Source organism: Capricornis sumatraensis, chromosome 22 (assembly GCF_032405125.1).
Source record: "Capricornis sumatraensis isolate serow.1 chromosome 22, serow.2, whole genome shotgun sequence".
Lineage (NCBI taxonomy): Eukaryota > Metazoa > Chordata > Mammalia > Artiodactyla > Bovidae > Capricornis > Capricornis sumatraensis.
Window position 1 is genome coordinate 20,632,560 of NC_091090.1, and position 25,112 is coordinate 20,657,671.

Genomic DNA, 25,112 nt, shown 5'->3' on the forward strand with positions numbered 1-25,112 from the left:
TCCTAGAGAGCAAATCATGGGGACCCAGCGGAACCCCACACAACCATCCAGGAAAGTTCGGAGCGTCCCAGGGATGTGCTTTTCATGAAAAAGCGATTTCATTTAAAAAAAGGTGTGAAACCGTGGGCTCATTTTCCGGGGCAAACTTCCGGAGCTAACTGAACCCACCGCTCACAAAAGGTCACGTGAGCCGGGATTGGGGTGGGGGGTCACCCTGCGGACCTCGCAAGGCCTCGGAAAGCTCCGCCCGGCGCGCCTCGCCCCGCCCCTGGCTCCCGCCCCGCCCCGCCCCTTGACTACAAGTCCCGTCGTGCCCCGCACTCGCGCACATTACGCCAGGGCAAGATGGCCGACGCGGCGGCCACTGCCGGGGCTGCGGGCTCCGGAACGGTAAGGGCGGGAGGCAGGCGCGGGGCCGGAGCCGAGAAAGTCGGGGCATTCCCGACTTTACCCCTATCCGGGCTACGAGCCCATACCCAGAAACCCAGCTCCACCCTGAACCCTGCGTGGAGGAGGCTCTTTCAGGCCGTACGTGACTGCCACCCCCCGCCCCCTCCCCCGCCATTCTCAAGACTTGGCGGCGGCCTCCGGAGTCGGTGAACCTGTGTACTGATTGGCCCGTTCTTTGGGGGTTGGGAACCCGGAACAGCTCCTGATTGGTCCACTGAGGCCGTTTTCGCCTTCTTATTGGCCCGCTAAAGTTGGGGAGGGATTCGCATTTCAAAATAATTTAGGTTTCCTACTTTTTCTGTCCTCTTAGCTTCATGTGTGGTTTGTTGCTTTGACTCTCCTCGTTAGTGAAATGGTATGGAGATGGGAAGAACGAGAGAGAGAGATCACTTTTTTTCTGGGAGATGGGCACGAGTTCCAATCTCATCATGCATGTTTCTTCAGCTATATATTCTGAAAATCTGCTAAAATAGAAAAAACAGCCGCTTTGTGTTATGAAATTGTTAAGTGTTAGGTAGGCAGAAAGGTTGTCTCCGAATTTAGAGCCCCTAGGATGCTCAGTTACTGTTCATTTGGCCAAGAGTACCGATAAGTATTTAGCAAAAGAACCTTTGCTTGCCAGTGACAGTATGTGAGCTCTAATTGCATCATTGTCCAGTGAATAAAAATGTTCTCTGTCTCTGGGCTGCTGATTCACAGAGATCAGGAAGTAAACAGTCCACTAACCCTGCTGATAACTACCATCTGGCCCGGAGGCGAACCCTGCAAGTGGTTGTGAGCTCCCTGCTGACAGAGGCAGGGTTTGAGAGTGCTGAGAAAGCATCTGTGGAAACATTGACAGAGATGCTGCAGAGCTGTAAGTACCGGGAAACAATAGGAAACAGTAGGCCTTCTTCCAGTCAAACATCTGTTCTGTGTCCTGCATCATGATAGTGTTGAAAAGGTTTAAGAAAAGGAAGGACATTGTTAAGCGACTAACAGGCTTTAGAATAAGATAGACCTGGGTGTAAGTTCTCACTCTGCCACTTAATAGCTTGGTTCAACCACTAAACTTCCTGAACCTCAATTTCCTTATTTGTGAAAAGGGGTAATAATTTGCACACTTTGGAGTTTTGAGTATAAGTGAAATATATATGTAAAACAGTCAAAGCTGAAAATGTAAGCCCTCGATGACTTGTAGGTGGTGTTATTATTACTGTTTGTTCTTTATGCTCAAAGAATTTACACTTTTATTGGAGAGTCAGGATTAAGTCCCATGAAATAGATGCCACACATTATATAATCAAATGCTATATTATGTGATACAAAGAGTGAGGGAGGATAAGTTTTAGAAAATGGAAAATAAAAACCACCACTGCTTTTAAAAGGAGGTATCTTAAGATTTAGGAGCCTGGAATGGTCTCACACAGGCTTGTGCATAATCAATGTATTTCCCTCTTTGGGCCTTGGGTAGGGAAGGGAAGGATGAGATGAGGGATTGGGCATTAAGGTGTTTTGGGAGGAATCAGCCCTGTGAATGGAAGTGAGAGAAAGGTTTAGGCAGAGAGGGAAAAGTTCAAACAAAGAATTGGCCAGCTCAGCAGGGAACCCTGGAGGGATTATTGCCCATCAGAGTTTCTGACATCAGGTCCCCAAAGCCCTGCCTTTGCAGTCTTGATCAGTCATGGATGTGGGCTGCTCCAGGAAGGGTGTGATCTGGGGTGAGATGACTTTCTGCAGCTGATGTTTGGGACTTCAAACTACCAAATGTTTTCCTAAAGCAGCTATCTCAAACCCCTTTAGATTCTTAAATATTGAGGGTCCTAAGGAATTTTGTATACATGGGCTTTTTTTTTTTTAATGATACTCTCTTTTAAAAAAAAAAATAAGCTTTTTTGGAGGCGAGGGGCTGCTCTAGGTCTTTGTTGCTGCGTGCAGGCTTCCTGCAGATGCAGCGAGCAGGGACTACTCTAGTTGCAGTGCACAGGCTTCTCATTGCAGTGGCATCTCTTGTTGCAGAGCACAGGCCCTAGGGTGCACGGGCTTCAGTCATGCAGAGTGTGGACTCGGTAGCTGTGGTACGTGGACTTACTTGCCCTGCGGCATGTGGAATTTTCCTAGACCAGGGATTGAACTTGTATCCCCTGCATTGGCAGGTGGATTCTTAACCACTAGACCATGAGGGAAATAGCAACATGGGCTTTATATAGAGAGATTTTACCACATTAGAAAATGAAATTGAGAACATCCTAAAACATAAGGATGCACACGGACACATTCCATTAGCCAGCAGAGCCATGACATCATCACAGGTGACATAGCCTCTGGAAAACATGGCAGAGAGTGAGAGTAGAAAAAGTCAAAGAATGTCTCATTTTATTATGAAAATGCTTAAATCCACAGGCTTTTTGTGTTTGTGTAAAATGGAGCACAATTTCAGAATTTTCCCGAAACTGCTCATCCACCTCTGAAGCCCATTCATGGAGCCCAGCTTCCTGTTTCCCCTTTCCCCTGAGGGACTTCCGAGTGACTGAAAAAGAGGTTTCAGCTTCAGGTAGAAGAGAAAAAACCTGACACCCAAATAATAAGACCTTTTTTTTTTTTTTTTGATGGCACAATATACATACCATAAAATTACCATTTTAATTACTTTTAAGCATTCAGTAGTGTTAAATATAGTCACAGTGGTGTCAACCATCAGCACTATCCGTTTTCAGAACTTTACTTTTTCATGGTTCTGAACAGTAACTCTGTATCCATAAACAACAGCCCCTCATCCCTCCTTCCTCCCAGCTCCTGGTAACCTCTAATCTAATTTTTGTCCCTATGGATTTTCTTTTTTTCTATGTACCTCATGTAAGTGGATCTTAAAATGTTTGACTGGTTGGGTTATTTCGCTTAGCATGACATTTTTGGAGTTCATTCATAGGCTTCTCTGGTGGTCCAGTGGTCAAGAATCTGCCTTGCAATGCAGGGGACACAGGTTCAATCCTTGGTTCAAGAAGATTCCACACACCATGGGGCTGCTAAGGCCGTGAGCTCTAGAGCACGTGCTCCACAATAAGACAAGCCACCACAGTGAGAAGCCCACGCTCCACAAGGAAGAGGAGCCCCCCACTCTCTGCAACTAGAGAAAGCCTATGCGTAGCAACAAAGACCCAACACAGCCAAAAATTAAAAATTAATAAGTAAATAAATATTTTATAAAAACACAGGAAACCTAGATGGGAGGGAGTTTGGAAGAGAATAGATACATGTATATTATGACTGAGTCCCTTTGCTGTCTGCCTGAAACTGTCACAATATTGTTAATTGCACTGGCTATACTCCAATATAAAATATAAAGTTAAGAAAAAAGTTCTTTCATATTGTATCTTATATCAGAACATCATCCCTTTTGAAGGCTGAGTAATATTCCATTAAAGGTATAGACCACATTTTCTGGATCCATTCCTCTGTGGATGGGCGTTGGGTTGTTTCTCCATTTTGGCTGCTGTGAACATGTACATGCAAGAATCTGTTTGAGTCCCTGTTTTCCTTTCACTTGGGTATATACCTAGGAGTGGAGTTGCTGGCTCATGTGATCATTCTGTAACCGTTTGGGAACTGAGAACAAGACTTTCTGCTTTTGATCCTTAGACATTTCAGAAATTGGAAGGAGTGCCAAGTCTTACTGTGAGCACACAGCCAGGACCCAGCCCACACTGTCAGATATTGTGGTCACCCTTGTCGAGATGGGTGAGTACATCTCCAGTTTCCATTTCTTCAGTGCAGCTGAGCTGGGAACATGAGAGAGAGAGGAGTCCCCAGGAGGCAGGCCAGTCTGCTGAATGTTCTTGAATCTCCTTGTGAGTCTCCTGGTTTGCTTTCAACTTGACAGTTATCAAAAGAGAGTTCCTCTGAACCCCTGTAAGAGACCTCTTAACTCCTTTGGGGGACTCTGTTGCAGCTTCCTTTGAGTGGCAGCAAAGTCAGGAGTTTAAACTATTTCACCGCAGCATTACTTCCCCTTCCATATTTAGTGGCCTAGGCAGTGATTTTTGTTTTCCTGTTTCTTAGGTTTCAATGTGGACACTCTCCCTGCATATGCAAAACGGTCTCAGAGGATGGTCATCACCGCCCGTAAGTGACTGTGAACCGAGATATCCGGTAGTGCTCAATTAATGCTGGTGGAGTGAAGTAATTGAATAGGGCAGGGACTGGTATGTAGCTACTGCCTCAGTGCAGGCTCCTTTCCATGATTTGGGGCTACCTACAGTGTCGTCTTGATTTGGGCCGATGGAATTAGGTTGTGAAATTCACTCACCACAAAGGCAAACCATCCCGATGCTACTTGAGAAATACGAGAGTTCCTGTTCCTGCTTAGATCAAGAATCAGTAAACTATGGGTACTGTGGCCCACCACCTATGTTTGTAAATAAACCTTTGTTGGTACACAGCCACATTTACTTATTACCTATGGTTGCTTTCTTGCTATAATGGCAGGGTTCAGTAGTTGTGACAGACTGCATGGCTTGCAAAACCTAAAATATTTACTTTTTGTCCCTTTATACAAAAAGTTTGATGATCTCTGCCTTCGATACACTGAGCACCATAAACTGAGTTGGAGTAACTAGTTTGGGTTTATGGAACCTGGCAAGAATTCACTAGTTTGGTTTTTTTTTTTCATCACTCTTTTCAGGCTGGCATCTTTTTAGGAATACCTCTCAAGGCAGCAGTGGAAGGTGCCGTTTTTAATCCCCTCCTCACTTAACTTTCCCTGGCTCAGTGTTTGTCTTTGTTACCCAGATTCTTGAAAAGAGCGAGCAGCCCACCTAACTTGCTTAGTTCCTCAGGCCTCTCTTTTACCTAGTTAACTTGTCACAGCCACCAACTCACCTACCTGAGAGGCATGCAGGCAGATTATTGTACATGGGAATGTCACCCCAGATTATGCAGAGGTTGGGGACAGAGGTACCCTTTCAGGTCCTGAAGCCATCGAACGCCTTTTATTAGTAGAAGTACAAAGTGCCTGTTGCATAGAACACTAAGGTCCAGCATTTATTTTGAGAAAAGGAGGGTTGGGTTAGAGATGCAAGACCTCTGGTGGAATCGTAACCAGTCATGACTCTGTTGCAGCTCCGGTGACCAATCAGCCGGTGACCCCCAAGGCCCTCACTGCAGGACAGAACCGACCCCACCCGCCACACATCCCCAGCCATTTCCCTGAGTTTCCCGACCCCCACACCTACATCAAAACTCCGGTGAGTGACAAGGCCATGCTAGAGGCTGTGACTGATGCAAAAGCAGACTCAATTCTACCTGGCTGTCAGACTGGAGTCCAGAAGTTTATTGGTAACAGGGTAGTTCAGGACTCAGAATGTCTCTCCTCCAAAATGTCTTCAATTTGGCAAAGGAGAATTATCTTCTGCACTTTGCTGGCAAAAATAGAGTTAATGAAGAAAGCTGGCACGATTTTGCCTCTCCCGTCCAGACACAAAAGTCAGTTCAGTTGCTCAGTCGTGTCTGACTCTTTGTGACCCCATGGACTGCAGCACACCAGGCTTTCCTATCCATCACCAACTCCCGGAGCTTGCGCAAACTCGCGTCCATCAAGTTGGTGATGCCATCCAACCATCTCAACCTCTGTCATCCCTTTCTCCCCCCGGCTTCAATCTTTCCCAGCATCAGGGTCTCTTCCAATGAGTCAGTTCTTCACATCAGGTGGCCAAAGTATTGGAGTTTCATCATCAGTCCTTCCAATGAATATTCAGGATTTCCTTTATGATGGACTGGTTGGATCTTCTTGCAGGCCAAGGAACTGTCAAAAGTCTTCTCCAACACCATAGTTCAAAAGCATCAATTCTTTGGCACTCAGCTTTCTTTATAGTCAACTCTCACATCCATACATGACTACTGGAAAAACCTTAGCTTTGACTACACGGACTTTTGTTGGCAAAGTAATGTCTCTGCTTTTTAATATGCTGTCTAGGGTGGTCATAGCGTTTCTTCGAAGGAGCAACCGTCTTTTAATTTCATGGCTGCAGTCACCATCTGCAGTGATTTTGGAGCCCAAGGAAACAGTCTCTTACTGTTTTCATTGTTTCCGCATCTATTTGCCATGAAGTGATGGGACTGGATGCCATGATCTTAGTTTTCTGAATGTTAAGTTCTAAGCCAACTTTTTCACTCTCCTCTTTCACTTTCATCAAGAGGCTCTTTAGTTCCTCTTCATTTTCTGCCATAAGGGTGGTCTCATCTGCATATCTGAGATTACTGATATTTCTCCCAGCAATCTTGATTCCAGCTTGTGCTTCATCCAGCCCGGCATTTCACATGATGTACTCTGCATATAAGTTAAATAAACAGGGTGATAATATATAGCCTTAATGTGCTCCCTTCCGAATTTGGAGCCAGTTTTTTGTTCCATGTCTGTTTCTAACTGTTACTTCTTGACCTGCGTACAGATTTCTCAGGAGGCAGGTCAGTTGGTCTGCTATTCCTGTCTCTTGAAGCATTTTCCACAGTTGGTTGTGATCCACACAGTCAAAGGGGCAGGTCAGTTGGTCTGCTATTCCCATCTCTTGAAGCATTTTCCACAGTTTGTTGTGATCCACACAGTCAAAGGCTTTGGCATAGTCAATAAAGCAGATGTTTTTTTGGAACTCTCTTACTTTTTTGATGACCCAACAGATGTTGCAATTTGATCTCTGGTTCTTCTGCCTTTCCTAAATCCTGCTTGAATATCTGGAAGGTCACGGTTCACATACTGTTGAAGCCTGGCTTGGAAGCATTACTTTTGCTAGCATGCGAGATGCGTGCAATTGTGTAGTAGTTTGAACATTCTTTGACATGACCTTTCTTTGGGATTGGAATGAAAACTGACCTTTTCTAGGCGTGTGTCCACTGCCAAGTTTTCCAGATTTGCTGGCATATTGAGTGTAGCACTTTCACAGCATTATCTTTTAGGATTTGAAATAGCTCAACTGGAATTCCATTATCTCCAACAGCTTTGTTCATAGCAATGCTTGCTAAGGCCCACTTGACTTCGCATTCCAGGATATCTGGCTCTAGGTGGGGGATCATACCATTGTGGTTATCTGGGTCATGAAGATCTTTTTTGTATAGTTCTTCTGTATATTCTTGCCATCACTTCTTAATATCTTCTAGATACAAAAGTACCTAGTCACATGAAGAAAAGACCTATTCCACAAAACATTGGTAGTAATTCTTGGTTAGAGTGTAGCTAACTCTTGTTTTGTATATGCTTTTCTGGGTTTTCCAAATTTTCCATAATAGGTAAGAGTTATTTTTGAAATCAAGGTAAAAGTTACTTAAAACATACTTGGTGGGACTTCCTTGGTGGTCCAGTGGTTAAGACCACTGTTCCATTGCAGGGGCATGAATTTGATCCCAGGTCGGGGAACTAAGATCCTGCATGCCATGTGGCACAGCCAAAAAAAAGCTTGGTATATGAAATGTAACTTATCATAGGAGAAGGCAATGGCAACCTACTCCCGTACTCTTGCCTGGAAAATCCCATGGACAGAGGAGCCTGGTAGGCTGCAGTCCATGGGGTCGCAAAGAGTCGGTCACGACTGAGCAACTTCACTTTCACTTTTCACTTTCATGCATTGGAGAAGGAAATGGCAACCCCCTCCAGTGTTCTTGCCTGGAGAATCCCAGGGACAGTGGAGCCTGGTGGGCTGCTGTCTGTGGGGTCGCACAGAGTCAGACACGACTGAGGCGACTTAGCAGCAGCAGCAGCAGCAGCAGCTTATCATAACTGTGAGCTTTGGGTCTATATAGGACAAGTCTAGTTTTCGTCTGTGGTTTGGTATGTCCTAATTTGCCTTCTAGCAATTTCTCCTTCCCTTGGAAGGCACACGGTGGCCAGGAGTCCCTAGAAGGTGTTCCACTCACTTCCTGTGTCCCCGTGTCCTGATGCAGATGTGGCCACAGTGCGGGGTTAGAGCAAGTCATCCGGGAGATTTTTCCACACCTCAAGATATGGGGGGAATGGAGCAAGTGGTCACCCACCACTGCAACACAGACATTGCCCTTGACCAGTGGATTCTGTATGAGGGTCCCAGGGCTGCTGTAACAAAGTGCCACAAAGTAGGTGGCTCGGAACAACAGAAATGCATTGTCTTCCAGTTCCAGAGGCCAGAAGTTCAAAATCAAGGTGTCAGCAGGCTCCCTCTGAAATCGCTTCTCAGCCTCTGGTAGCTTCAGGCAGCTCATGGGGCCCTTTGGCTTGTAGATGTGTTACTCCAATCTTCCGCCTTCACGTGGCCCTCCCTTTGCCTCTTCGCCTTCATGTGACCATTTCTGTTAAGGACACCAGTCATGTGGCTTCGTACCGCCCTACTGTATATCACCTCGTGTTCACTGAGTGCATCTTGCCCTGACCCTACTTCCAAATACTGTAAGATCATATTCTGAGGCCCTCAAGGTTGGGACTTCGACACGTCTTTCTTTAAACTGAAGTTTACTTCAACAGCTCTCATAGTTGAAAAAGATATATTACAAAGATAGGTGGCATCTTAGGCTGTCCTTAATAAACCATAAAAGTAATTTTTTTTCATTCTCACCTACCAATTTATTTGAAGAATTTTGTTAATTAAATTTCAAACTTTTATGATAAATGTCAAACAGTTGTCTTAAAAATAATCGTAAGATCTTGCTTTTTAATGTTTTTAACCAGAGTGTTCAGGAACTCATCAAATTCTTCATTTGGGGAAAATTTCAAACATGTCAGAAAATCTTGTCATCACATTACACCAAGGGTCCTGGGTGGTCCCATCAGGGCTTGCAGGGGGTTGGAGTTGAGGATTCCCTGTTCTCCCTTATGCCTGAGTCCAGCTGTCACGGGAGCTATATGAATGCCTAGGATCAATCACTATATAAATATTTGTACATTTCTTAATTTTTAAGATTCAAAGTAAATGTTAATGATAGTCTTACTGCTTTCTTTGTGCCCTTCCAGCACCCTTGGAGATCTCTGCTCTGGGTGATGGTAGAGGGTCATTTAAAGGGTGGGAGGACAGAGCAACAGCAAGGCAGGGACCCAAGGAGAGCAATGCAGTCACGGGTATTTTCTCGAGCGTCTTTGCTGCTCTCCCTTTAGACGTACCGCGAGCCGGTGTCAGACTACCAGGTCCTGCGGGAGAAGGCCGCGTCCCAGAGACGCGATGTGGAGCGGGCACTCACCCGTTTCATGGCCAAGACAGGCGAGACCCAGAGTCTTTTCAAAGATGACGTCAGCACGTTTCCACGTGAGTCTCTCCCCTCTGTGGACCCTGCCTTGTCCTTGAGACACCATCCCCTCTTCCCTCCCTCATTGTGATTGGAAGAAACAAGTAAGCTTTGTCCTTATCTTGGGTGGAACTTGTTCTTCAGATTTCTGGCTCTTTTTTCCCAGATCTTCAGGGCCTGTCCCTAACTGATGACTCCAAAATAGTCATGACCTGTGTTGGAAGTGGGTGCTTGAGGTTCATTGAGTTGAGGTCACCTCGAGGGTGACAGCCCTGGGCATCAGAGAGGCTCATCCAGTGAGAGGGCGGTCCTGGTGGTAGAAGGACCTGGCGTCAGGGGCCAGGCAGTTACAGAGCCTCTGCCAGGCTTCGCCTTCATGGCAGCCTCTCACAGGGCCCACCCCTGAAGTTCTCATCTCAGCACTACCATTTCGCTGTGTGACCCAAGTTCCTTCCTCCATCAGCCTCCGGGTTTCCCTAGGGGAGCGAGGGTGATGAGCTTGGAGGGGTCAGCGGGCTCCTGGTGGATCCTCGCTGTGTTCCGGCCCTGGATCTACAGTAGCTAGGTTACTAAGTCCAGAAGCTATGCTGATCACTTCCCTTCTGTTACTTCTGAGCTCCTCGAGTGAACCTCTGAGTTAGGAACTATTTCCACTGCCCTTCTGGGAAGCCAAGCCTTCTAGAGAAAAGCAATGGAGTAATTTGCCGAAGGTCACGTGGCTAGCAGATGGTATTCAGACCTAGTTCTTTCTGTGTGCAGGACCCACATCTGAGCCATGCTGAAAATAATCTTTGAGTGTCTGCTGTTAATTCTACCATGGAAGTATACACAGAGACTTTCTTTCAATTTTTTTTTTTTTTAACAATAATTTCCCCTCAGCCTCATTGCTTTTTGGAGGAATTGGATCACTCCTTTACCTGAAGTGCCCTCTAGCTCCATGGATATATTCCAGGCCAAGAGTTCTCAGGTCCACTGTCAGGACTTGAGTCCTTCAGGCTGAAGGGATCCATATCTTTGCTCTAGTAAGGAAGCTGAGGGGTTAACTGGCCTCGGGTATAAGATCACTAAGCTGATGCTTCGCTAGGATTCAGCCCCAGTCCTCTCTGGTGCTTGGTAAAAGAAGCTCTGAAGTCATATTGCCGGGGTTCATATCCCACTCAGCCACTTCCTGTGTGTTTGAGGGGGGTGGCTCAGACAGTAGAGTGTCTGCCTGCAGTGTGGGAGACCTGGGTTCAGTTCCTGTGTCTGGAAGGTCCTCCGGAGAAGGAAATGGCAACCCACTCCAGTCTTCTTGCCTGGAGAATCCCATGGTCATGGGATTGCAAAGAGTTGGACACGACTGAGCGACTTCACTTTCACTTTCACGTTCATCATCCCTCCATTCCTCAAGTTCCCCATCTGTACGATGAGGCTGGTAATTGTACTTGTTTAATATGGTGGAGGCGAGGATTAAAGGTAACGTGTAAGTGTTACCTGGCCCGTGGTGAGTGCCCGAGCGTGTTAGGCATCCCTGCCGCTGGGTGCTGCTCGCTGATGTGTCGTAAGGCTCCCGGCCTCTTTTCCAATCCCCCAGTGATCGCTGCCAGGCCTTTCACCATTCCCTACCTGACGGCTCTTCTTCCGTCCGAGCTGGAGATGCAGCAGATGGAGGAGACGGATTCCTCAGAGCAGGACGAGCAGACGGACACAGAGAACCTCCCTCTTCACATCAGCCCGGTGGGTCCAGCCTTCCGTCCGCTTCTGTGCACCCCTCGCCCCCACCCCCCACAGGAGCCCATGCTGCTCACTGCCTATCTCCCCAGGGGTTGGACAGGACCCCCTCAGTCTCTGGCCTCTGGTGAGGGGCTTGCACGATGGGCCTGTGGTGACGTTTTCTCTTGCTCCCTGGGGATTCATTCAGTCATCCAGCAGATACTGAATGAGCCCCTGCCAGAGTTAGGGATGTGTTGGGTGCTGCGAAATTAGCGGAAGGCGAAATAGGCAAAACGTCCTGCCCTCACGGAACTAAGGAAAAATGAGACAGGAGTAGGGGACAGGAGTAGGCATGGGCCTGGGGGGTGTGGTATTAGACAGGGTGAGTGAGAAGGCGGACAGGTGAGCAAAGGCCTGAGGGAACAAGGCCTGCGCTTTTCTGGGAGGGGAGCCTTCCCCGCAGAGGGAACGGCAGATGCAAAGGCCCTGAGGTGGGAACTGCTGTGCTGAAGAAGAGCAGAGGCCGTGGGGGTGACCAGGGGGACACCAGTAAGAGGGGAGCATCAGGGGATGGGGTCAGGGAGCTCCTGGGGCTCAGGGCTTCACGATACACCAGCACTTGGGCTTTTTGTCAGTGAGACGGGAGCCACGTGACCCGCTAAGCAGAGCTGGGTCTCGGGATGGGTGAGCTGGTGCGGTCAAGGTGGACTGCACAGGGTGAGGGCGGAGCAGAGGCCGGTCAGGGGGCTGGTGCAGGAAGCTGAGAGACAGTGCAGGAAGCTGAGAGATGGTGCAGGAAGCTCAGAGACGGTGCAGGAAGCTGAGAGACGGAGCAGGAAGCTGAGAGACAGTGCAGGAAGCTGAGAGACGGTGCAGGAAGCTCAGAGACGGTGCAGGAAGCTCAGAGACGGAGCAGGAAGCTCAGAGACGGAGCAGGAAGCTCAGAGACGGAGCAGGAAGCTCAGAGACGGTACAGGAAGCTCAGAGACGGTGCAGGAAGCTCAGAGACAGAGCAGGGGGAGAGGCACAACCGAGTGGGTGACTTAGCCGAATTGCAGGTGATTTTCAGAAAAGAACCGACTGATGGAGTGGGTGTGAGATGGGAAAGAGAGAGAGTCAAAGATAAATGCAAGGTTTTTTGCCTGAACAGTAGGAAAAAAGGAGTTGCCTTCAGCCAAGAAAGGGGAGGTTTTTGGGTGGAATCGGGGTAGCGGGGGAACCAGGAGTTGAGGTATACATGAGGTAAGTTTGAGATGCTTGTTAGATATCCGGCTGGTGAGATCAGGTAGGGGCCTCCCTAGTGGCTCAGTGCTAAAGAATCCCCCTGCCAATGTAGGAGCTGCAGGAGACGCAGGTTTGATCCCTGGGTCGGGAAGATGCCATGGAGAAGGAAATGGCAACCTACTCCAGTATTCTTGCCAGGATAATCCATGTACAAAGGAGCCTGGTGGGCTACAGTCCATGGGGTCACAAAGAGTCATGGTGATGTCAGGTAGGAAGGTGTTTGGGCTCATAGTGCAAGTCTGGGAGTCCTCAGCATGTAGGTAGTGTTGAAAACCACTAGAGACCAGATGAGCACCTAGGGAGCAATGAGGATAAAAAAGAGAAGTACCAGGACTGAGTCCTGGGGCTCTGCACTGTTCAGCAGCTGAGGAGACAAGGAACCGGCCAAGGATGTGGAGAAGGCACAGGAGGGAAGGTGGCGCGTCCTGGGTGCCGAGGGAAGAAAGTTTCAGGAGGAGGAACGTGATCCCGCTTGACCTGCTTTGTCTGCAGCTGCGGCTGGTTCCAGCCATGTGAGGACTGAGACTTTGTCCCTTAGATTTGGCACCAGCCATTTCAGGAAGAAGGAGAGCAAGTGAATTCAAAGAGAATGGGAGGAGAGAAATTGGAGTGAGTGAGTGCAGACTGGCGGTGTACTTCACAGTGGCCAGTAGTCCACAGGCAACTAAGTCTAAACTGATGTAAATTACATACAACAAAAACTTTGGTTCCTTAGTCACACCAGCTACATTTCCGTAGCCACCTGTGACTCCTGCTACCCTGCTGGGCAGTGCAGATATGAACAATTAAAGCATCACAGGAAGTTCTATTAAATGTAGACCGTGGTTTCAAGGAATTTTGCTGTGACGGGAAAGAGAGAAATGGAGTGGTCACTAAAGGGAAAGAATTAAGGGGGTCAGGGAGGTGTAACAAGATGCCTGTGCTGATGGGAGTGATCTGCTAAAGTTGATTCAGGAGAGAAAAACATTTTGGAATGATGATCTTTGGTAGGGCAGAATCCAGTACCCAAAAGGAGGGGTTAGCCTGATTGTGGACTTTTCCCAGCCAGGATAGGAGACAAAGTGTGTGGACAGAGACAAAGGTTGAGGAGGGGAGTGTGCTCGTGGAAACTTGGGGGTGTTCCTTTCTGGTTATGATGTATTGTCCTTGGCAAGTAAGAGGGTAAGAGCCACTCATTTATGCATCAGGAGAGAAAGTTCCAAGTAGAGGCATAGACATGCCAGAAGCTCTAATGCCTTTAAGGCTTATTGGATCCTTAGAGTGAGGTTGCCATGTTCATCTGTCCTTTAAGGCTGGCCCTGGCTTTTAAGCAAGAGATGGCTTAGTGGTCGTAACTGGACTGAGGGTTCTCTGAGGTGTGAGGCCCCAGGTGGCAGTCTGCAGCCCCGGGATGCAGGTGGAGAGTGCCAGTTCTGACTCTAGTATTTACTGACGGTCTCCCTTGCCTGATCACATACCTCTTTAATGTTGAATTATTCCTTTCAGAATTAGGGCTGGCAGCCCATGGCTTTACGTAAAGCAGAGGAGCTTGTTATCCTACGCTTCTGGTTTGGACTTTGTTAAGTCGGTCTGAGATACGGTGATTGGGTCATGGACTAAGATGAGGTTCACCTTATGAGAAGGAGGAATCTTCTAAACAAACATCACAATCCTTTTGTAAGTAAGCTCAAGGGCTTGCAGTTGAGTTACCTAACACTCTGGGGAGTGACATAGGTGAGGTCATGGCGGTGAGTACAGCGAGGCGGACTGGATGCCAGGAGCTGCCTGAGGACTTCTGGATCCCTGGAGGCCAAGCCAGACAGCAAAGAGTAAAAAGACCTGAGCCTTGGGAGTCAGACTGGCCTGGCTGCAAATCCAGACCAGGCTGTTTTCCACTAAGTGACGTTGGTTGCCTGACCCAGCATCTGAGTCTGTTTCTTTACAAATGGGAATGCCTACTTCAAGGGGAAGTGAGGCGCCTGAGATAAAATCAGCTCATCTATGTTGGGTGCTTGGCATATGGCAGCCCATGGCACCCCTGCCCATCCCCTCCCCGCCCCTGTTGTATGGCCATGTGCTCTTCTGTACAGAACAGAGAAATAAAAAACTTCAAGAGAAGGATTCCAGCAACAATTTATGGACAATCAATTGGGCTTGTTATTTTGCTGGCCTGGCAACAAGCAAACATTTGAAACCCGAATGTGCAAAAAGATGTGTGGTGACCGTCTTTCACTCTCCTTTCCCTCCTACAGAGCAACCAGTGTCACCACATTCTTGTGACTCCTTCTAGAGACTTTGTTTGAGTTTATTTTTTTGGCCATGCTGTGCAGCACGTGGGATCTTAGTTCTCTGACCAGGGAGCAAACCTGTACTCCCTGCATTGGAAGCATGGAATCTTAACCACTGGACTGCCGGGGAGGTCCTTAGAGACATTTTTTTAATTGTTGATTTGAACATGCACAGCAAATCACAGTTTTTACCCCTTGCTTTCTTCCCTTGTGGAGCTACTTGGCGGTCATTCCACATCCTTGTATGTGGAGCTGTTTCACCCCTCCCCATAGTCCCGCCCTCTTGTGTGGACTTGACAAGCCAGTCCCCTGTGGACGTTAGGTTATTTCCTGTCTTTAGTGTTTACACGACATTGTTAACAAGGAGTTCACTAACTGGTGTTTTAAAGTGTTCTTTTGTCTGTGGAGGAAGAAGCTCTCACGGACTGTTGCTGGGAAGTTACTTTGTTGAGCTTGATTCTGGTTTCTCTGTCTACGAACATGAAGGGGCTCTTCATTTTAAATTGGTGTATCAGATGATTATTTTCTCATACATCTGAACCAGCTGCCGTCTGCAGGCAATCCCAGTGCCTCACCCTTTACTTTTTCTGAACAACGTACCATTCACTAATTCAACAAGTATTTACTTAATACCTGGTAGGTGCCAGACATTGTTCTGGGTGCTTGGGACGCATCAGTGACCAGCACAAAGACAACCGCTGCCTCTTGGCAGCCCGTGTGTTGGCAGTGGGGGCTTGACCATGAAGTGTAATATGTAAATCCGTCACTGTATAGTATGTTAAAGATGAAAAGTGCTCTGGGTGGAGGCGGGGGGGACTAAGTAGGGAAAGATCCAGGGTAAAGCGGGGAGGTTTCCGTTCTAAATAGGGTACTCAAGGTACACGTCACAGGGAAGGTGACATCCGAGCTGTCTTGAAGGAGGTGAAGGATTGAGCCTCGGGCTCTCTGGGGCGGTGTCCTGGAAAGGGAACAGTAAGAAGGCAGGTGGGGCTGTGACTGAGGCAGGTGGGATGGGCTTGGGGGAGAGGGAGAGGTCAGGTCAGGAAGGGCCTTGTGAGCAGTTTGAAGAGCTGTCTTCCCATTGGGTGAAGCGGGAGTCATGAGAGGATGTGGGGCAGAGGAGGGGCAGGTCTGAGCTTCTCCAGGGAGCACTGGCCACGCTGGTGACCATGGGGCAGGCAGAGGATGGACTGTGACGGGATGACTGTTAGGAGGCTGCTGCCCATCCAGGTGGGAGACAGCAGGGGATCCTACCAGGGGGTTCCACTAGAGATAATGGAAGTCAGTTCTGCCTGTATTCTGAAAGTAAGGCCAAGAAGTTTTCCTAACAGGTTGGCTGGGGGATATATCAGAGAAAGAAAAAAAGCAGGCGTGATGGATTTGGGGCTTGGGCCAATGGGAGGATGCAGTTGCCGTCACCTATGTCAGTGGGAGGAGCTGTTTGTGCTCGGGCTTCAGTTTCAGGCACATTGAATTTGAGATGCCCGGAGATGGCGGTGGTAGAGTGACAGGCCGTGCAGGCCTGGAGGTCACGGGAGAGGTGACAGCTGGGGAGGTTCAGGTGGGAAATGTTGCCGTGGAAATGGTGTTGGAACCTGTGAGGCTGGAGGCAGCACCCTTGGGTGCCTGGTATTCACACAGAGCATGCGCATTGCCTGAGTCTGGCTTTTCTGAGCCCAGGTCACTCCTGACAGTCCTTTTTGCTCCCACCTTTTCTTTACAAATCTCAGTCAGTTTAGTTCCTTTATTTCTTTCATCTACTTCTCCTATCCCTGATGACAGCATCCTCTGCCCTGCTGTCTTCTGACAGCGCCATCTCCTGCTTGAGGTCAGATCCTCTTTTGCCTCAAGTTACACAACAGCTGACCTGGTGGCTCAAATGGTAAAAAAATCTGTCTTCAATGCAGGAGAACCTGGTTTCATCCCTGGGTCAGGAAGATCCCTTAGAGAAGGAAAAAGCAACCCACTCCAGTATTCTTGGCTGGAGAATCCTATGGACAGAGGAGCCTGGCGGGCTGCAGTCCACGGGGTCACAAAGAGTCAGACACAACTGAGCAACGAGCACATACAGAACAGGAACCTCAGTGGTGGAACCTTCGGCCTGTCACCAGGGGGTACAGCCCAACCAGCAGCTTCTGGTCACTTATTGCCACTTGGGCCTGAGCCTATCGTGTGAGTCCCCTCAGCGCCTCTCCTGTAGCTTCTGCTTATTTTAAAGAACTTGGAAAATAGAAAGAGAGTGTAAAAAAGGAAAGGAAAATCAGTATTTTTAGAAGCAGTTCGTAAAACTTCAGCATCATTACTGTTTTCTATGTCTACATCCAATTGTGATTAAAAAAAAAAAATCTTCAAGATCATATTGGTTATACTCAAACTTATAAACTTTTCTCCAAAAATCACTTTTCTCAAAAACCGAACAGGGAGAGGCCTGACCCATGGGCCGCACGTGGAGGTGGTGGATGACACTCCCATGCTGATGCCTTCGTGGGAGCTCTCGGGGCTCCAGCAGTTTCTGGCCTCCACCGGCATATGACCATTGGCACCACGTTGCAAGTACCAGATGCTGAGAATTTATGGGGCAGTAGATCATGATTTACATGAGGTTAGCTCCAGGAGGGGCTCTGTGCACATGGTCTGTTCTGGTCCTGTACCTCTCAGTCCTGCAGGGGACCAGGGGCCCCTTCTCTCTCTCTCTCTCTTTAAGTTTTAAAAAGTATTTATTTGATTGCGCTGGGGCTTCCTTGTGGCACTCCGGATGTCTGATCTTTGTTGTGGCATGTGGATTCTAGTTCCCTGACCAGAGACTGAATCTGAGCCCCCTGCCTTGGGAGTGAGAAGTCTTAGCCACTGGGCCACCAAGGAAGTCCCACTTCTCTTTTTCTTATGTCCCCACAGGCTGAAGCATCTGACTTGTAGTCCCTGATTCCCTGCCCTCCCAGGTCTCTGCTCCCTTCCGACTCCTGTCCCTGCCTTCTCAGGGTCTTCTGTTCTGTGTCACCGCTGACGCTCCTGCCTTCCTCTGATCGCAGCCACTGCCTGGTCTCCTCTGGAGCAGAGAGAGGCACATTAGCCAAGCTTCTGATTTCTCAATGAGAGGGGTGCTTGTAGTAGTTTTCAGCCACAGGTAGGATCTCTTTCCTCACGCTGCTGGTTGTTTTGCTTTATTTCGGCTTTGCTCAAAGGATGATTCTGGAGCCGAGAAGGAGAACACCTCTGTTCTGCAGCAGAACCCCTCCTTGTCGGGGAGCCGAAACGGGGAGGAGAGTATCATCGATAACCCCTATCTGCGGCCTGTGAAGAAACCCAAGATCCGCAGGAAGAAGTGAGTTGGAGGCTGGGGTGCAGAGAGGCCTCCCCGGCTGACCGAGGTGGTCTTCTCTGCTCCTGGGCAGAAAAGAGAGGCTCATGGTGGGTCTGAGCCTTGGGCAGAGCTACTTGGTGACAGGAAATGTTCCCCACTACCTCTCCATCCTCGTTTCCTGCACGTACCTCTTTCTTGTTGCATGGAGGTTGAGCATCCTGCAGCCCAGGGACCAACCCGCACAGCCCAGCAGTTTTTGTTCCCCTCACCAGAAGGAGAGCTAGCGGGCCCCCCGCCAGGTGGGCTCCAAGGATTCCTCTTCTTTCTAGGTCCCTCTCCTGAGCTAAGAAGGAAGCCTGCCTTGTACAGAGATGTGGACGCCACCCTCCTGGGCGAGTTAAAGCCACACGAGGGAAGAGGAAGGTGGTCGTCTCGGGGTCAAGCCGAGGCTGTGGGGTGTGAACTTGGCATGATTTTAATAGCCAACTCTCTATTACAATTACCTGTTCTCACTGGATTTTGGGGTTGATGAAGAAATGATGAGACTTTTAATCAGCTGGCCATACCATGGGGTACAGGAATGGTGAATTCATTTATAATCATGGAATTTGATTCTTTGAAACCTGGGAGACCAGAGAAGGTGGCAGAGAGAGGGGGCTCTCTGCCTGCTGTGCTCATTGCCAGAAAGACGGTATGCTTAGTTTGTGTTTCAGGATATCTGGATCCTTTCGTTGGCCAACAATTTGTGGCTCTGATTTATCATCCTAGAATCTGCTTAATTTCTCTGCCCGCCTGGGCTGCAAGCACCCTGTTCATTTGGTTGAAGGTGACTTGCCCTTTTTCAGCATGTTGGAAGCAGGAGGCTCACCCATTGCAGCCTCATTGCAGGGCCAGCAGGAGTCAGGAGGCGTGACCAGATGCCTTCATGGGGAGGAGAGTGGAAGACAGCACTGACTCTCAGCATCTGATGAAATCTCCCTGAGGCAGGGCAGTGCCCTCTCGCGAGAGGTTTATCATTTACTGTCCCGTCATGGAGCATGTGCTTGGGAACAACCAAGTTCTGCACCATCCTGGGAAAAGAGATTTTTCTTTGGCAAGAGCCTACTAAGTGGATGTATTATGCTGTGATTTGATAGCAGAATCATTGATTTTATGCAATAGGAAAAGGATCGATGGGACTGGGAGGTGGTGGGGATGAGATTTTGAAGGCCGGGCTTGGCCGTATGGTCCAAAGGCTGAGAAACCTGGCGGGTCTGCTGGAGGCTGGCACGGATAGAAGGCCATGTGCCCGCCTTATGGCAGAAGTGGGACAAGAAGAACCTGCATGTCTGAATCTGCCCAAACTCTTTGCCTCTTCATCCTTGATGTGCCTACACACCAAGAAAGGAAGATGCTGGGCAAGCTGATACCTTTGGCTGGTCTCCAAAGGAAGAGGTTTTCAAACTAAGTCGGAGGAAGAGAAATGCCAGTGAAATCCCAGAGAAACCCCAGTTAATACACAGAAAACACGAGACCCTGGGTAAAGTCCTTAGGTCCATCCTGAGCTCTCCTGATACTCAGCCTCCACAGTCATCTCTTAGTCTTACGTCCTCTTGGTTGAATTTGAAAACTCAAAAAGCCTGGTGACAGCAGGCAGCAGGCTCCATGTGCTGGCCTCACCATTCTCTTAAACACGCCATCCCACCGGCTGGAAGGAAAGTGCTGCTATCAGTAACTGGACAAGGGAAGCGGAATGAGAAAATCTGATTCCCCAGCTCTGGACCAAATAAGAGTTTCCCCGTCTGTAGTGACCTGAAACCCTTCCAGTTATAGTCGTCAGATTGGGCCTGTGCTGACCCCTTCCAAGCTTGTCATTTGGCTCTTTGTTAAGTTTAAATACAGTCCCAGAGTCGAGCCATGGCAGTTACAGGGCTAAAATTCCACTTCCTGGAGTGGTCATCCCAGCGGTTTCTCCTGATACTTCCCAGACAAGCACCTGTTGATGCTGTAATGCTGAGTGATGAGGTGAAATTTGGAAAAGAACTGCCCTTCTGCTGTTGAGACTTCAGAGGCCATGCCGCTCAAATTCTGTCCTGAACGAGACACTGGGAGATGCTCGGACAACGTGAAACGTTGACCCAGCTCTTACTGTGTAAAAACTGCATGATCCTCACTGTATATTTATAAATGTTTATTTTTTATAACTTTGGGAGAATACGTGGAGGGAAAAAGTAGTCAATGAAATCAGATTAAGCCTGTGATTTATGAGCTCTTAATAAAAGGTCATAATAAACTTTGTAAATGAAACAATTACAAGCATTGAACTCAATTTATATGCAAAAGTTATAGCATTGAGTATGGCTGTCTAAGTTAGGCTTAGTCCTTCTAAGCTGTCTAAAACTTTTTATTTGGGAAGTCTGCAAACACAAAACTAGTGTTTTGCCTATGTATTATTCACCCAGCTTCAACATTTAGCAACATCTTTTCAGTTCTGTTTCATCTATGTCTTCTACTGTTTTATTTTTTTAATTCCTAGAATATATTTTAAAACAGACCTGAGAGCTGTATCATGTAATCTGTAAATATGCTGTTATGCATCTCTGATAGACTTTTTAAAGTTTTTCTTCAGGTAATTACAGATTGAGAGAATGTTACGCCCCCCCCCCCCAAAAAAAAGTGTTTTACCAGGGAGGTCCCACTGGTAGCATCTCAAATAACTAGTATAATAGCAAACCCAAGAAAATGGCATTGGTACAATCCACAGAGCTTATCCAGATTTCACCTTTGTGTGCGTGTGTAATTCTATGTAATTATGTTGTGTAAATTCACAGTCAAGATATAGAACATTGGGGAGCAGGCAGGGCTAAACTGGGAGGTTGGAATTGACACACACACTACGACAGATAAAAAAGATAGGACTTCCCTGGTGGTATAGTGGATAAGAATCCACCTGCCAAAGCAGAGGATGCGGGTTTGGTCCCTGGTCTGGGAAGTATCCACAGGCAGAGGGGCGACTAAGCCCAGGTGCCAGGACAAGAGTAGCCTGAGCTCTGGAGCCTGCACGCCACAACTGCTGAGCCCACGTGCTGCAACTCCTGAGCCTGTGCTCCACGACGAGAAGCCACCGCCACGAGAAGCTCGTGCACAGCAGTGAAGGTAGCCCTCCGCTCCTGCATGCAGCGATGAAGACCCAGTGTAACCAAAAAAAAAACACCATAAAAGTTATAAAATACAAAACTAATAAGGACCTACTCTATAGCACAGGGAACTCTACTCAATACTCTATAGAGACCTCTTTGAGAAAAGAATCTAAAAAAGTGGATATATGTATGTGTATAACCAATTCACTTCGTTGTATAGCAGAAACTAACACGACATTGTAAATCAACTTGCCCCAATAAAATTTTTTTAAAAATTCAGAACATTCTCATAACCATGAAGTTCCGTCGTGTTGTCTCCTTATAACCATATCCACCTCTCACATCTTCCCCATACCTACCTTCTGGCAACCACTGCTCTCCTTTCTCCATTTCTTTAATTTTATGTTTAAAATATTACATACATGGAATTTTAGGTTTGTAGCCTTTTGGAATTGGCTTTTCCATGCAGCATAAGGAGTGAGAGCCGTCCAGGTGGCTGTGTCAGTAGCCCCTTTATTGCTGAGCAGCATCCCAGGTGGATGTACCATGTTTGTTTAACCATTTGGCTGATTCCAGTTTGGGGCTGTTATGGCTAAAGCAGCTGTGAACAGCTGTGTATAGGTTTTTATGTAAACATAAATTTTCATTTCTCTACAATAAATGCCCAGTAATGCAACCACTGGGTCCTATGGTAACTGTATGTTTCATTAAAAAAAAAAAAAAACTATTCCACAGTGGCCTGTATCATTTTGCCTTCCTACTGGCAATGTATGAATAAGCCAGTTTCTCCACATCCTCTCCAGTGTTTGATGTTATCATTTAAACAGTTTTTTTAGCTGTTCTGCTAGGCATGTGATAACACTCATTGTGATCTTAGTTTGCCTGTCCCTGATGGCTGGATGTTGGACATGGTTTCATGCGCTTTTTTGCTGTCTATATCTTCTTTGGTTAGTTATCCATTTAAATCTTTTGTCCATGTTCTAACTGGATTGCTTCTTTGTTTTTAGATTTCTTTATATATTCTGGATACAAGAACTTTGTCAGGCATGTGGTTTGTAAATACTTTTTCACACTCTGTAGCTGGTCTTTTCATTTGCTTCACAGGGATCTTTGGGAGAGCAAAAGTTTTTGATTTTCATGAAATCCAACTTATTTTTTCTTTTATAGATTGTTTCTGTTGACAGGCCTAAAACCTCTTTATTGAGCCCTAGGTCCTGAAGATCTTTTTCTATATTTTTCTAATATTTTAATACATGTTTTATGTTTTAGGCCTTGATCTATTTTTTTTTTAATTGAAGGATAATTGCTTTACAGAATCAGTCATAGGTATACATATATCCCCTCCCTTTTGAACCTCCTTCCCATCTCTCGCCCCTTCCCACCCCTCTAGGTTGATGCAGAGCCCCTGTTTGAGTTTCCTGAGCCGTACAGCAAATTCCCGTTGGCTATCTATTTTATATTTGGTAACGTAAGTTTCCATGTTACTCTTTCCATACCTCCCACCCTCTGCTCCCCTCTCCCCGTGTCCATAAGTCTAGTTTCTATGTCTGTTTCTCCACTGCTGCCCTGTAAATCCTTCAGTACCATTTTTCTAGATTCTGTATATGTGCATTAGAATACAGTATTTGTCTTTCTGACTCACTTCACTCTATATAATAGGTTCTAGATTCATCTGCCTCATCAGAACTGACTCAGATGCATTCCTTTTTACTCAGTGGCTGAGTAATGTTTGCTCAGTATTACTTAGTGGCTGAGTAATATTCCATTGTGCATATGTACCACAACTTCTTTATCCATTCATCTGTCGATGGATGCAGGTTGCTTCCATATTCTAGCTATTGTACATAATGCTGCAATGAACAATGGGATATGTGTGTCTTTTTCAGTTTTTGTTTCCTCAGGGTATATGCTTAGGAGTGGGATTGCTGGGTCATATGGTGGTTTTATTCCTTGTTTTTTAAGGAATCTCCATACCGTCTTCCATAGTGGCTGTATCAATTTACATTCCCACCAACAGTGCAAGAGCATTCCCTTTTCCCCACACCATCTCCAGCATTTATTGTTTGTAGACTTTTTGATGATTAGGCCTTGATCTATTTTGATATACTTTTTATGAGGTTGGGATTTAGGTTGAGTTCACTTTTGCCTGAGGATGTCCAACTGATTCAGTTACCCTTTGTGGAAAAATTACCCTTCTTCCACTGAATGATGTTTGTGTCTTTGTTAAAAATTAGGTTTTTATATGGGATTGGTGGCTCAGATGGTAAAGAATCTGCTTGCAATGCAGGAGACCCTGGTCAGGAAGATCCCCTGGAGGAGGGCAAGGCAGCCCATTCCAGTATTCTTGCCTGGAGAATCCCATGGACAGAGGAGCCTGGTGGGCTAGTCCATGGGATCGCAAAGGGTCAGACACAACTGCGCAACTAGCACTTTCGCTTTCACCAGGGAAGTACCCTGAAGAGTGATTTTATAGTATCCTCTCATATCCAGTTCATACTCAAATTTTTCCTATTATCTCAAAGATGTTTTTATTTTTTAATAGTTGGCTTGTTTGAATCAGGACCAAAATAAGATCCACACATTGCCGTAGGTTTTCACATCTCCAGAATTGGCTCATTGGAAAAGACTGATGCTGGGAGGGATTGGGGGCAGGAGGAGAAGGGGACGACAGAAGATGAGATGGCTGGATGGCATCACGGACTCGATGGACGTAAGTCTGAGTGAACTCCAGGAGTTGGTGATGGACAGGGAGGCTTGGCGTGCTGCAATTCATGGGGTCACAAAGAGTCGGACACGACTGAGCGACTGAACTGAACTGAAGTGTACGACAGCCCCTCCCAGCTCTGGCCCGGAGATGAGGGTGCTGGGCAGGTCCTCTTCTCCTTTTCTGATCATGAGGCAGTTAAATAAGATGATCAGTGGAGTTAATTGAGAAACTAACAACGAAGTGGCCTGGCTTGGGGGGTGGGTGGGACAACCCTAAATGGAACTAGCCTTCCTGAACTTTGATTTTCTGGAATCCTTAAGTTGCTCAACTTAATGGTGGTGGTTCTATAAAACAAGACTCAGTGACATTTATCTGTACTTATGGCTCTACCACAACCTACCAACTGTGTGCCCATGCATGCTCAGTGGCTTCAGTCATGTCTGACTGTTTGCAACCCTATAGACTTGTAGCCTGCCAGGCTCCTCTGTCCATGGGATTTCCCAGGCAAGAATACTGGAGTGGATTGCCATGCCCTCCTCCAGAGGATCATCCTGACCCAGAGATGGAACCCAGGTCTCCTGCAATGCAGGCAGATTCTTTACCCACTGAGCCATCTGGGAATCAGCTGTGAGATGGAGGGCAACTCCCTAAATGTCCAAATCAGTTTCCATAAAATGGATAATGATGATTACCTCATCAAGAAGATTTAATGAGAACATCTCTGTACCTGTGCTTTGTAAGTGACAATGTTACTCAGTTGCCAAACTTTGTTCATCTCTGTTGCGTTAAAAATGACATACAAGCTAATACTAAGTGAGAACTTAATGCTGGTCAGTCACCATTGTGTTTTCCACATACGGACTCATTTAGCCCTCACAATCACCTCAAATGTAGATGTCCTTACTGTCCCCACTTGCAGTGGAGGCCCTGAGGCCCCAGAGCTCAGAAACACCTCAGTCTGCTTGGCTGATAAGGAGCAGAGCTGTGGTTCTGCCCACAGGCATCCCATTCAAGTCCACGCTTGTTAACCTTTCATGCTCTTGCTTCACGGGCACACGATTCTGCTCCTCAAAGGC

The 25,112-nt window shown here is 47.2% G+C and overlaps 1 protein-coding gene across 1 annotated transcript; it reads left to right on the forward strand.

Annotated features, from left to right (window-relative positions):
* Positions 1-345: 345 nt before the first annotated feature.
* TAF8 (TATA-box binding protein associated factor 8) lies at positions 346-21,569 on the forward strand. The gene is made up of 9 exons (XM_068994243.1): positions 346-390; positions 1,150-1,306; positions 4,069-4,167; positions 4,489-4,551; positions 5,548-5,672; positions 9,539-9,686; positions 11,240-11,382; positions 18,092-18,231; positions 18,540-21,569. Exons 1-9 carry the CDS (start codon positions 346-348, stop codon positions 18,550-18,552), a joined length of 933 nt encoding a protein of 310 aa, XP_068850344.1. The 3' UTR covers positions 18,553-21,569.
* The last annotated feature ends 3,543 nt before the right edge of the window (positions 21,570-25,112 follow it).